We start from the raw sequence: 13,209 nt of genomic DNA, 5'->3' as shown, positions 1-13,209 counted from the left end.
AATGCACCAGTATCATGAACTAATGATCCCATCTTAGAGGGCTTAAAAAGCAAAACCTCAAGAAAGATTACCATCTTTCAAAAGAGCTGTAGAAAAGTAAGGAAAACCAAGTATCAAAGAAATTGTGATCAGAGAAATAACATGAGAAAACATCCAAGGGCAAGCTACATAATTGGAGGGAAAGCAGCGAATCCTTCTGGAACTGTACTACTATCAACACAGAAAAGAGACACTGTCCTAAATGGTTAACTTGCTTAATGAGAAAGAAAAGCAACTATGAGATGATGGAAAGTGAGTCAAGCAACCCGAACCGAAAGGATGAGAAGAACACGTATGGAAAAAGTTCTGTGGCAAGAGCTAATTAGTTGGTCTGCAAAAAGATCCAAGAAAAATGCCCTAATTTTAGACATGTTAGATATTGCACACTCAAAAAGAAAAAGGAACATTTAGAAAACTATTTTAAATTTCTTTAATTGCTAAATGCCTCTTTGGCTAGTGTTTGGAGGATCACTATTTAGTCCTACAATTGACTCATTTTTCCACTTTCTCATCTTTTTGTTGCAAACCACCTAAAAGTCTTATCACCTCTGTTGAACATCGTTTGACACGTTACTAAAATGGACCCTCTATGCTGTAACCACACAGAATAATAATGTTGGAAAGTATGAATATCTAAATGATTTGTAAAAGGTATTATTTTTTCCCATCTGTTTTGAAATTATTTCTAACAGTTTCTAAAGACATGGTCACAGCTGCCTGAAGCATGTCTTCTTCACTCATAGCATCTCCTGTTGGGAAAGAAAACAAGCATCTCAGACATTTCTGGAAAATTCTCAAAGTCATCAAAAGGTAAGCTCTTAGAAAATGTATGTTTAACTACTATAGCTTCCTTTTTTGATTTTTAAAACTTACGTAAAGCAACATGCACTCTTTTACAGTTTTGTAAGTTTTGACAAATACACAGAGCTGTATAACTACCATTACCACCCAGATACGGAAATGCTCCACCGCCCCTTTGTGGTCAATCCCCATAATACATTTATTCTGTATTTCAAAACAAGTGCATTATGCCAAGTAAAAGATTTTACTTAGTTGTGCATACATATATGCGTGTGTGTGTATATATACATATAATTTGTCAAATTTTGTTTTGAAATAATTTATTTACAGGAAGTTGCAAATATAGTTCAGAGGGACCCTGTGTACATTTCAGCTCAATTTCACAGAATAGTTAAATCCTAGGTAACTATAGCTTAACCCAAAACTTGGATATTGACATTGGTACAAAGTTGTGTGTAGTTCTATGCTATTTCATCACACATTTAGATCCCTGTAACCACCAGCACCACAATCAGGAGGGAGAACTGTTCAAGTGTCACAAAGATCTCTTTCCTGCTGTCCCTTTTGACTCACACCCACTTCTCTGCCCCCACTTTTCCTAACTGCAGGCAGCCACTAATTTGTTCTCCATCTCTACAAATCTGTCATTTTTATTTTTTATTTTAATTTTTAAAAAAGATTTTATTTATTTGAGAGAGAGAGAGAGAGCACAAGCAGGGGGAGAGGCAGAGGGAGAAGCAGGCTCCCTGCTGAGCAAGGAGCCCGATGCAGGACTTGATCCCAGGACCCAGGGATCATGACCTGAACCGAAGGCAGATGCTTAACCAGCTGAGCCACCCAGGTGCCCCCAAATTTGTCATTTTTAGAATGTTACACAAATATAATCACACTCTAAGAGATCTTTCCTGCACTCAGCATAATGCCCTTGAGACTCATCCAAATTGTTGCATGTATCAAGAGCTGGTTTCTTTTTAGTCCTGAGTAGTATTCCACAGATGTACTACCATTTGTTTAACTGTTCACCTTCCTATAGGACATTTTGGTTGTTTCCAGATTGAGAAATAAAGCTGCTATGAACATTTGTGTACAAGTTTTTGCATGGACAGGTAAGTTTTCATTTCTCTGGGATAAATGTCCAGGAGTCTAACTGCTGGGTTATATGGTTAGTACAAGTTCAGTTTTTAAAGAAATTGACAAACTATTTTCCAGAATGGCTGTAACAGTTGAAATGAAACGTAGAAACCTCACCTCCTTTTACTCTCCCATTTATAATGTAATTGCCTTAAATATTTTCTACATATACACTAAGAACAAAATCAATATTCTAATTCTTCCCTCAATCATCAAATATAATTTAGAAAACTCAAAAGGAGAGGAATATCTATTGTTTACCCATATTTTTACTCTTTCTACTATTCTTTTTTTTTCATTTTTTTATTTTTTAAAGATTTTATTTATTTATCTGAGAGAGAGAGAATGGGAGACAGAGAGCATGAGAGGGGGAGGGTCAGAGGGAGAAGCAGACTCCCCACTGAGCAGGGAGCCCGATGTGGGACTCGATCCCGGGACTCCAGGATCATGAACTGAGCTGAAGGCAGTTGCTTAACCAACTGAGCCACCCAGGCACCCCTTCTTTTTTTTCTTTCTGATGTTCCCAGATTAATTCCTTTAGCCATTATTTTAGGATGGGTCCACCGGTGAGAAATTCTAATTTTTCTCTTCATTCCTGAAATTTTCACTAGGAATTCTGGGTTGTTTTTTTCTCCCCCCCCTTTTTTTTAAGATTTTATTTATTTGAGAGGGAGAGAGAGAGAGAGCACCATCAAGGGGGAGGGGCAGAGGAAGAGAGAGAAGCAGACTCCCCACTAAGTAGGGATCCCGACTCAGGACTCAATCCCACGACTCTGGGATCATGACCTGCGCTGAAGGCAGATGCTTAACCAACTGAGCCACCCAGGTGCCCCTGGGTTGTTTTTTCTTTCCAGCACTTGAAAAATGAAGGGCATCTGGGTGGCTCAGTTGGTTAAGCATCCGACTCTTGATTTTGGCTCAGGTCATGATCTCAGGGTCACAAGACTAAGCCCTGCGTTGGGCTCTGTGCTCAGTGGGGAATCTGCTTGAAGATTCTCTCTCTCTCTCTCCCTCTGCCCCTCCGCCTGCTTATGCATGCATGCGCGTGCTCTCTCTAAAATAAATAAATCTTCAAAAAAAATGTTGTGCCACTTCCTACTGATCTCCGTAATTTCAGATGAGAAATGTGCTGTCATACAAATTGCTATAGGCAAGATGTTTTTAGCCGGTTTTAAGATTTTCCTCTTTTGTTCAGTTTTCAGAAGCTAGACTATGATGTCTTGGCATAAATTTCTTTGGGCTTAACTGTTAGAGGCTTACTCCTTAATTCTTAATTACCTTCTTAATTCTGTAGTTTATTTAATTTTTTAGGCAGGGAGGGGCAGACAGAGAGGAAGAGAGAGAGAATCTTAAAGTAGGCTTCATGCGCAGTGTGGAACTCGACATGGGGCTCGATCTTACAACCCTGAGATCATGACCTGAGCCAAAATCAAGAGTCGGACGCTTAAACTACTGAGCCACCCAGGTGCCACAATTCTGTAGTTTTAGATCTTTTGCCAAAGCTGGGGATTTTCAGCCATTATGTCTTCAAATATTTTCTCAGCTGCACCCTCCTTCTCATCTCCTGGGATTCCCATGGCACATTAGATCTTCTACTATAGTCCCACAGGTATCGAGGCTTTGTTAATTTTTTCCAGTCTAATTCTCTCTGTTGCTCAGAATGGGTAATTTCTATTGTATTCAAGTTCACAGAGTCTCTCCTCTGTCCTTCCATTCACCTATTGGATCCATCCACTGCATTTCCAAATTTCAGGTACTGTTATTTTTCAGTTCTAAAATTTCCATTTAGTTCACCTTTATACCTTCTTTCTTTCTCGAAGCTGTCTATTTCTTCATGTTTTAAGCAGTTCGTAATTGCTGTTTAGCATTTATATGATGGCTGCTTTAAAAATCCTTGTGAGATTAATTCTGATATCAGTGTCATTTTGGTGATGGTGTCTATGAACTGTCTTTTCTCAATTCTCCCTGGCTCTTGGTATGGTAACACTTCTGACCAAATCCTGAACATCTGCCGTGTTGCATGTTACAAGACTGTGAGTCTTACTTAAATCTCCTCTTTTAGCAGGCTTCTTCTGACACAGCACCATGGGGGAGATGGATGCCGCCCTGCTGCGGCCAGAGAGGGGGAGCGTGTGTGTGATCATTACTGCCGTGCACACGTGGGAGTTCTGGCTCCCCACTGTCCTCCACTGCTATCTCCCTGACCGGAAGGGGTAGGAATGCCTCCTTACTGCTTCTCACTGACCTTCTGGGTGTGGTCTTGTTACTGCCTCGAGTCAGTAACTCCTGATTCTCCGCTGGGCCTCTTCTGAAACCACCCAGGCGGGAAGCCAGGGGGACGCCTCCATATTGTATCGCTGGGTGGAAGTCTAGGCTCCCTGTGACCACGGACACCATGGGGAAGGGCCCTTCCTTGTCTCCTGGAGGGAACCGAAGTCCCAGCTCCCCACTTGGCTTTCTCTGACATCACCCTGGCCAGCGGAAGCAGGAGATACACCTCATTCCTGCCAGGTGGGGTACCAGTCTACGCTCCTACTTGGCCTGTGCCGATGGGGTGGGGTGACAGTTAAGGCCAGTTTATTTACCTAATTCTGTCTGGCTAGAATAGAGTATTTATTATCTAATTTTACTTGCTAGGTAGTACCTTTTGACTACATAGAACAGGCTTTACTTCGTCTCTGCTGTGGCTTCTTCAGCACCAAGTTCAGAATATGTGAGACAGGGGCGCCTGGGTGGCTCAGTTGGTTAAGCCACTGCCTTCGGCTCAGGTCATGATCCCGGAGTCCCTGGATCGAGTCCTGCATCGGGCTCCCTGCTCGGCGGGGAGTCTGCTTCTGCCTCTGACCCTCCCCCCTCTCATGTGCTCTCTCTCTCTATCTCATTCTCTCTCTCAAATAAATAAATAAAATCTTTAAAAAAAAAAAAAACCCAGGCTACACACCACTATGTCATTCCTCTGGTCCTTGAGCCTCCTACACAACCTGTCTTCTTTTTACCTTTCAGATTTTTCTTACATTTGTTTGCTATAAACGTCCACGGTTGTTAGCCGTAAACTGTAGGAGGAATAGGAAAAAGCACCAGTTCATTCTTTTTGTTGTTAAACAGTAGTCCATTATTTGCAAGTACCACAGTTTGTGCATCCATTCACCCCGAAGGACAACAGTTAGGTAACTTCTAGTTTTTGATAATTACAAATGAAGCTGCTGTAAGCATTCACCTACAAGTTTTTCTGTGAACTTACGTTTTCTTTTTTTCTTGGTTACATACCTAGGAGTGGGGCTACTGAATCACATGGTTAAGTGTACATTTAAGTTTATAAGAAAATACTAAACCGTTTTCCAAAGTTGCTGTTCCATTTTATATGTATGGGTGTCTAGTTGCTCTGATCCTAGACAGCATTTGGTGCTGTCAATTTTATTTTTTTATTAAGCCATTCTTATAATTGGGTGTGTAATGGTATCTCTTTGTATTTTTAATTTGCATTTCCCTAATGATTATCAATTACTGACCATATTTTCATGTGCTTATTTGTCAACCATATGTTTTGGTGAAGTATCTATTCTAGCCCTTCACCCACCTGAATTTTCCCCTTTCCGTCTGAGAGTTCTTTACATGGTCTGCTTATAAGGCCTTTGGCCTTTGTCACATACAGTTGTTTTCTTACTCAATTTGTACTACCAATAATTGGCCAAAGTTTAAGACCTATTAAACCAAGGCCTCATAGATAATTCTAGATTGCCTGTTATTTAGACTACACTTGGGTGTTTTAGTTTTCCAGGTGGTAAAATGTATTCATCTTCCACCTACTAATATCCATTACCTCTGAGGAATTTTTGGAGAGTGTATTAATTACTGTAAAGTTGCAAGTGTTGTTTGTAATTTTAAAGCAACATATTCACTGAGTGCTCTAGTCTGCTGCTTCTTAATCTAAGGATATTTAGCAGATTACGAATTCATACAAGAGCTTCAGTATAATTAAAGAGGGGAGAAAAAAGCCTGTAAAGCCAAAATCACAGGGAGCCTATGTCCGAGCATGGTCGGAGACGCATACCTGGATCACTGCCTGGTGCTCCTGAACTTGTGGTCGGCCTCTCACTTGGCTGTGAAAGCTGCCCCGGTGGATCCTGTTGCTGCTGCTGCCTGAAACAGTCAAAAGTGAATATGCATTAAAAAAACAAACCCTAAGAATAAATATGCCATGAGAGAAAGTATTCACATGGAAAATACAAGGTTCCACAAAACAAGAGTCATTGCCACGAGCTCTACAAAAGAATGCCAGAGCCATCAGTCTGATTTATGTTACTTAAAGGTATCACAGTGTCGATCCTAGGAAACCTAGGTATAAAATCTGAATTATGAGACAAATTAATAGGTAAAGATTTTTACCACAACAGAACACATAAACACAAGCATTTGCTGGTACCTATTCTTATGCAAATGTGTTGCTTTACAGATCCTTAATATCGTTGGAAGTCACTAAAAATAAGCACCTTTGAGAATATAAAGCCATCCCCATTACCATGCAAGTTAACATGCTCTTTCCATGGCCGGCTCCTCCTTGTCATTCAGCTCTGAGCTTCAGCATGTCCTTGGAGAGACCTTTTCTGACCAGCCACCTGCAGCAGCCTCCAGGCATCCTCACTATCTCATCGCTGTTCCCTTTCAATTTCTGGCATCAGCTTATCACCATCTGATATTCTGTGTCTCCCTCTTTTGAGCACCAGCTAACAAGAGCACAAACCTTATCTTGTTTCCCAAGTGCCTAAAACAGTGCCTGTCACATGGTAGACATTCACCAAATACTTGATGAATGAAAGAATTAACTTTTTAAGGTGCATGATCAAGCTTCAGTACCATTTATTGCATTAAAATAAATTTTCCCTGTATTTTTTTCAGATGGAAAAACAATCTCAGAAAAATCCACATTTTAAAACTTTTAAACATGATGGTTATGATGTAAATATGTAGGACAGTGTCCTTGTATGTAAAAATATACACACTGAAGTACTGAGATGTAATGGGAGATCATGTCTGCACGTTATTCTCAAATCCCTCAGAAATGTCAACAATTGGGGAATTTGGGCAAAGGGTATAAAGGAGTTCTGTGAACTATTTCTGCTTGTACGTAAATTTCAAATTATTTCACATCATACACACATATATGTTGAAAATTAAACAAAACTTACAAACAGCTGATACTCTGAGAAGCCATAGCTTTTAAAAAAATGCTTGGAAGGATTTTTAAAGGAACCAGTATTTTAAATTTACCAGTAACACTATTAATAAGAATAGCACACTTTTTTCCCCCTAGAATCTCAATCTTCTGTTTTAAATATGAGTACCAAAGAAAACCCAAGTATACTGACATCTCTCTCGGTTTATTCTCAGGCATGCGTGGCTAATGATGCACAAGAGGGCAGGATGCTCCCATCAGCATACCCTGAATCTAAGATGTGCATGAGACAGATAGGCTGTGAGGCAGGAGGAATCTTGGCCCATCCGATCTCTCTCCATGCCCTTTCCCCCTCCAATCAAGACAATATGTCAGAACACAAGAGCATGGTAGGTGAGGCAGTGACCTTAGAGGGATAATCTTTATTCTACTTTAAATTTATGAAAAGTGAGAAGTAAATGAATTGCCAAACTTGAAACAATTTTGACACCTTTCATATTTGATGACACAGTAAAATGCAACATGTTCCAACAGCAAGTCAGCACCATTCCCGCTGTGGCTTTGAATGTGGCCTCGGAATCATAGAGGCCAGAAAGCTAAAAACAACATCTTAGGTCTCTCAGCAGCTAGGATTCTGGTTATCAATTAAGCCCTCGCAGAGATGAGACACAGCTATCCCCCTGCTGCTTTGGCTGTTCTCTGCTGGCAAGTAAAGTCAAGGAGCTGCCTGTCCCAGGATTCTGCTTCATGGCAGCTGCAGTCGGGGCTAGACTTCGTGTTCCCATGTCTAGGCAACTGTGGTGGCAGCTTCCTGATCCTAGGACCACAGCTAGAGCAGTGTGTTCTTCAACTCCATATCCCGACTCCCCATCATGCCAACTGGGGCAGTGGATGCAGCTCTTCGAACAAGTAGGTTTGTGGAATTCCGGAAGCCTGGCCTACAGACTGCACCTCCAGCTCTTCCTGAGACTGTGTAATCCCCGAGTTTCTGTACTACTTTCCTGTTTAAAATACTTCTACTAGCTTGTTTCTTTCTTTCTTTTTTTAAAAAAAAGATTTTATTTATTTATTTGCTAGAGAATGTACGTGTGTGCGCGCGCGCGAGAGAGAGAGAGAGAGAGAAAGAGAAAGAGAGCACAGCAGGGGGAGCGGCAGGCAGAGGGAGAAGCCGGCTCCCTGCTGAGCAAGGAGCCCGATGTGGGGCTCGATCCCAGGACCCTGGGATCATGACCTGAGCTGAAGGCAGATGCTTAACTGACTGAGCCACCTAGGTGTCCCTACTAGCTTGTTTCTTAAACTGAATCCTGTTATGCCATGCCACTGAGGTGGTGGCTCAAGTGTTAGACAATCAAAAAATCACAGCAATCCATGACCATAAAGAGAATGCCCAGTAATTCCCTCTTTGTTGGGAAACACGTTTTTAGTAACAGAAGAAAAGAATCTGCATCGTTTCAGAGCTACACCTGGAGAAGACATTAAAATATTAAGATATCGGGGTGCCTGGGTGGCTCAGTCATTAAGCGTCTGCCTTCGGCTCAGGTCATGATCCCAGAGTCCTGGGATCGAGTCCCACATTGGGCTCCCTGCTTGGCGGGAAGCCCGCTTCTCCCTCTCCCGCTCCCGCTCCCCCTGCTTGTGTTCCTGCTCTTGCTGTCTCTCTCTGTCAAATAAATAAATCTTAAAAAAAAAAAATACAAAGATATCTGTGGAATACTTTATGGTTTAACAATAGTTTTACACACATTGCCTAATTTGATGCTCAGTTTGTGAGTTTTTAAGGTAGGTTTTATAGTGACATTGCTGATATAGTAAGAGTTTTACTTGGGGTTTTATAATAGGTTTTAATATGTTTTTTTAATAGGTTTTAAAATGGATTTAGATATTACTACTGGAAAAATATATCTCGGCTGTGAACATATTACTTAACACTCATTCATTAACTATGACTTTGTTGTTGGTTTTTTTTTAGGATTTATTTTAGAGAGAGGGAGAGAGTGCATGCATGCGCGAGTGGGGGCAGGGGCAAAGGGAGAGAGAGAGAGGGGAGAGAGAGAAAGGGAGAAACGGACTCCCTGCTGAGCGGGGAGCCCAACGCAGGGCTGGATCTCACAACCCTGAGATCATGACCTGAGCTGAAGTCAAGAGTTGGACACTTAACCAACTGAGCCACCCAGGCGCCCCCATTAACTGTGACTTTGTAACAGGTAGGTGTTTAAACAGTATTTTTATGCTTGATGCATGAATACTGTGGTTACTACATTAGGCATGAAGCTTCAAATACTGTATAGGAAAAAAAACTATGTGAATGAGTAACAAATAAACCATCTGAATGGAAAAAAACCCTTATTTTGAATTCAAAATTTGTTTGAGTAACAAGTTAGCACCAGGGTCAGTTTGGAGAAGGTCAGAAACAAAGAGTTAGCTCAATAACCTTAGGGCCACGTTCCCAAAGACTGAAGCTAGAGAGACAAGGACCTTGTAGTTTCAGTAATCAGGAATTCTAGTGAAAGTCCTCATATTGGAAACTAATTCTATTTCTCAGCTCCTTTACTAATGAGTCCTACAAGATTCTGAATGCTAGACAATGCTGAAAAGAAACACCAAGAAGTTAGCTCTTAACGCTTCTCAGCAACATGTGACTCTGTAAAATATTCTCTAGTTCTCCTTAAGTTCCCAGCAGTATTTTCAAGGTCAGACCAGGAGGCAGAGGATGAAGCTGAAGCTAGAAACCATCACCGCACACCTTCCTCCCCAGTCAACTATCCTCCAACCGGGAAAGAGCTGCACTGATGCTCAAACATTTTAAATCCTTTCTACTATAAAGATTAAATTTATTAAAAAGTTCTATATTTTCAATCTGCCTTCCCCCCCCCAAAAAAAACTAAAAAATTTTTTTAAATAAAAAAGGGATTTGTTTTTTAAAGTATAAAAAATTTTCTTTTTCTTAGATCTACTTGCGAATTTTGTAGTTTCGCTATAAAGTATGTCTGTTTGGACCAATTTGATCTGGCAAAAAATGGAATGTGAAATAAGCATGATAGAAGTATGATTTGGGAACGTTCTGGAAAGCAGTTTAGAAATCTGTACCAAGACCTTAAAAAATGTTTCTGTCCTTTAACCCAAAAATTTCAGAATAATTGGAAGAAATGATAAGAGGTTTGAGGCACAGGGTTAGTACAAAGATTGTTCATTGCACTATTAATTCTAATAGTAAAAATCAAAGGTTCACATATAAATTATGATACATACATTCATTTTATGAAATATCACACAGCCTATTACAAAGACTATTTACTATGACGGGAAAATGGATGTAACTAATACACAACATACGTGTGTCTGTATGACTAGAAGAGAATGTGTCAAAATACTAACGTTCATTATTAAAGGATAGGATTGTTTTCTTTTAATTTTGATATGTCTTAAATTTTCTAGAATATCGGTTTTTATCTAACTAAACAGTTTTAATTTTTTTAAAAAGATTTTATTTTTAAATAATATGTACACCCAATGTGGGGCTCGAACTTAAACTCCAAGATCAAGAGTTGCATGCTCCACTAAGTCAGCCAGGCACCCCTTAAGTTATTTATTTATTTATTTATTTATTAAAGATTTTTATTTATTTGTCAGAGAGAGAGAGAGAGCACAAGCAGGGGGAGCAGCAGAGGGAGAGGGAGAAGCAGGCTCCTCACTGAGCAAGGAGCCCGATGTGAGACTCGATCCCAGGACCCTGGGATCATGACCTGAGCCAAAGGCAGACGCTTAACGACTGAGCCACCCAGGCGTCCCATCCCTTAAGTTATTTTTTAACACTAACTAGATGTTTGATGATATTGTAGAATTACCAGTAATTATCGTGTGATAATTATTAACATTACAGTGTGGCAATAACACTTCTCTATATTCCAAAAGAGTGAATGAAAGGATACAATAATTTAGATTTGTCACAAAATAATCCCAGCCTGGGAATGGGAGAGGGGAAAGCAGAAGAGATGCGGGGCACAGAAAACCATGACTGGCCATGTGCTGATATTTGTTAAAGCTGGGTAATGTTAGGTAAACAGGGGTTCATTATGCTGGTTTCTCTATTTTTATAGATATTTGAAGTTTACCATAATTAAAAAACTAAAAAAATTAAAAATCTGAAAGGAAGTGAAGCACTAATAAGTAAGCACTATTTTGAAATTTTATATAATTAAATCCATTAATCTATCACTGAATAAAGACTAGAAATATCTCACATTAAGAGGATGTCAGCTGATCAGAACTTTCCTCCATATACTTCTGAGTTGTGACTTAAAAAAAACAAAACAGAAAACAAGGTAAATATTATCTTCATTACACCATCAAATGTAAAATGCTCCAATATTGTAGATCCCACTAATACTGCCAGCTATGATTTTAAGATGCTTCTCAATTGCAGAGATGTTGAAATGTGAAAATATGTACATCTCAGAATTGAAGAAACACAGGGAAGAGGTCAGATTCAGCCTCGGGCCTTCTGGTTTCTGATCTGGGATCAGAGGATCTGAATATCTATCTAAAGACTACTGTGTAACCTTTAAAATAAAGTTTTATCCTTAAAAAAAGAAAAAGGGAAGACAACTTGTGAATGGTAGTTGCTGAAAAGGATGACATTTTTATTTTCTAATTTGAGAGCACTTACATAGTGTAGTTGGGTTCTGGGAGCTGATGATTCAGATTTATGGTTTGTCCCCACGTCCCTATGCCAACAGGCCTGCAGTAACCCCTGAAGTGGCAATAAGAGGCACTAAGAACAATTAACCACCACCTCTATCTGGGATGGGAGAGTGTTCCCTGACCACAATGCTGTTTTTCCTTTTAACTGACAGAAGAACTTTGCTGGGTTGGTCAGGTAACCAAGAAGCACATCCAGAGGATCATTCATTAGGCATTGTTCTTGCTTTGGTCCAACTCCATTTTCTTTTGATGACTGAAATTTTACTGGGTTTCCTTCACCTTATTTCATATAAACTTAACTGGTATCGAGGCAAAGGTATTCCCTAAAACTCCGTATCATTTCAGTTCATTCGCCATAAATTTTTAAAAAAATACACTCAGATGTTCACAGGGTTCAGGCGGTAACCAATCTTTTAAAAGGAGAGAATCCTAAATGAAATAGTTTAAGCCAAAGCTCTATGTGTATAAACTGTAGACAAAACAAAGTACACATTAAATATGCAATTTTAATATTGTACCAACTACCTTACTTTTCAAAGTAGGCTTCTCTTCTCTTCCGGAGCTCTTCTGAAGTAAGATGTGTACCTGATGTCTGTGGAGTATCTTGAGATATACTTCTGGAACTACCTGAAAACAAAAGAAAACAGAACAAAAAACCAATCATTTTATTTACCAATTTAAGCAATGCTTTGTTTATACTTATTTGAGCAAATTTTTGAAAGTTTTCTTCTTAAAAATGTTGTGCTACTATTCTGTAATTATAAGAAAGGCTCTGAAACGCTCAAGGACAAATCTGAATAAGGCAGTTCAAATATAACCTGTGTCCACACCCATCTGTGATATAGTGGATGTGAGGATGTAAGTCCAACAACCAACCTGGAAGGAAGAGCCATTAATACCACACCTGTGTGCCCTCTTTAACTTACTAGAAATGAATGGGCACTTTCAACTAGAAACAACTTAAAGTGGGTGACCGTAAACCCATTCTCTGTATTCCTCTATCCTAAAATAGTTGCATGCTATACCAACTTAAGTGTGTGTCCCTGTTCTCACTTAATAACTGCACCAACCAGAGATCCTGCCCAGATGGTGAAATAAAGCGGGAAGAAAAGTGAAGGACATAAAAATATCTAAAATTGTAAAAGCTGTTGTCTGTTAATTATTGGGCTAATCCAGCAGGGCTCTACTAATCAAAAATGGGATTGCACATATGAAGCACTCCAAGGTGTGCCAGGAGGCATGAGAATTCAGGATAAAAAGGATAATCTTCATATTAACGTAACCTCAATTTTATTTAGATATTTAAGAAATTCCATTGAGTAATCTCATTAAGTAAAAGGCAAATTCACATTAATTAGATGAAA

The 13,209-nt window shown here is 39.6% G+C and overlaps 1 protein-coding gene across 4 annotated transcripts in view; it reads right to left on the bottom strand.

Moving 5' to 3' along the window:
• Positions 1-292: 292 nt before the first annotated feature.
• ATXN3 (ataxin 3) overlaps positions 293-13,209 on the bottom strand; it is a 36,748-nt gene continuing 23,831 nt past the window's right edge. For 3 of the 4 annotated variants that reach the window (XM_044917737.1, XM_044917739.1, XM_044917738.1), the window contains 4 exons: positions 12,376-12,472; positions 8,769-8,798; positions 6,023-6,111; positions 293-788 (listed from right to left, as the gene is read on the bottom strand). In XM_044917737.1, coding sequence (XP_044773672.1) covers positions 694-788; positions 6,023-6,111; positions 8,769-8,798; positions 12,376-12,472 — 311 coding nt within the window. In that variant the 3' untranslated portion in view covers positions 293-693. The remainder of the gene's footprint in view (positions 789-6,022; positions 6,112-8,768; positions 8,799-12,375; positions 12,473-13,209) is intronic. The other variant, XM_021679642.1, reaches the window with a different exon arrangement.

This window comes from Neomonachus schauinslandi, chromosome 9, assembly GCF_002201575.2.
Source record: "Neomonachus schauinslandi chromosome 9, ASM220157v2, whole genome shotgun sequence".
NCBI lineage: Eukaryota > Metazoa > Chordata > Mammalia > Carnivora > Phocidae > Neomonachus > Neomonachus schauinslandi.
Note: the sequence above shows the minus strand (reverse complement) of the source record. Positions and strands in the feature narration are given on the sequence as shown.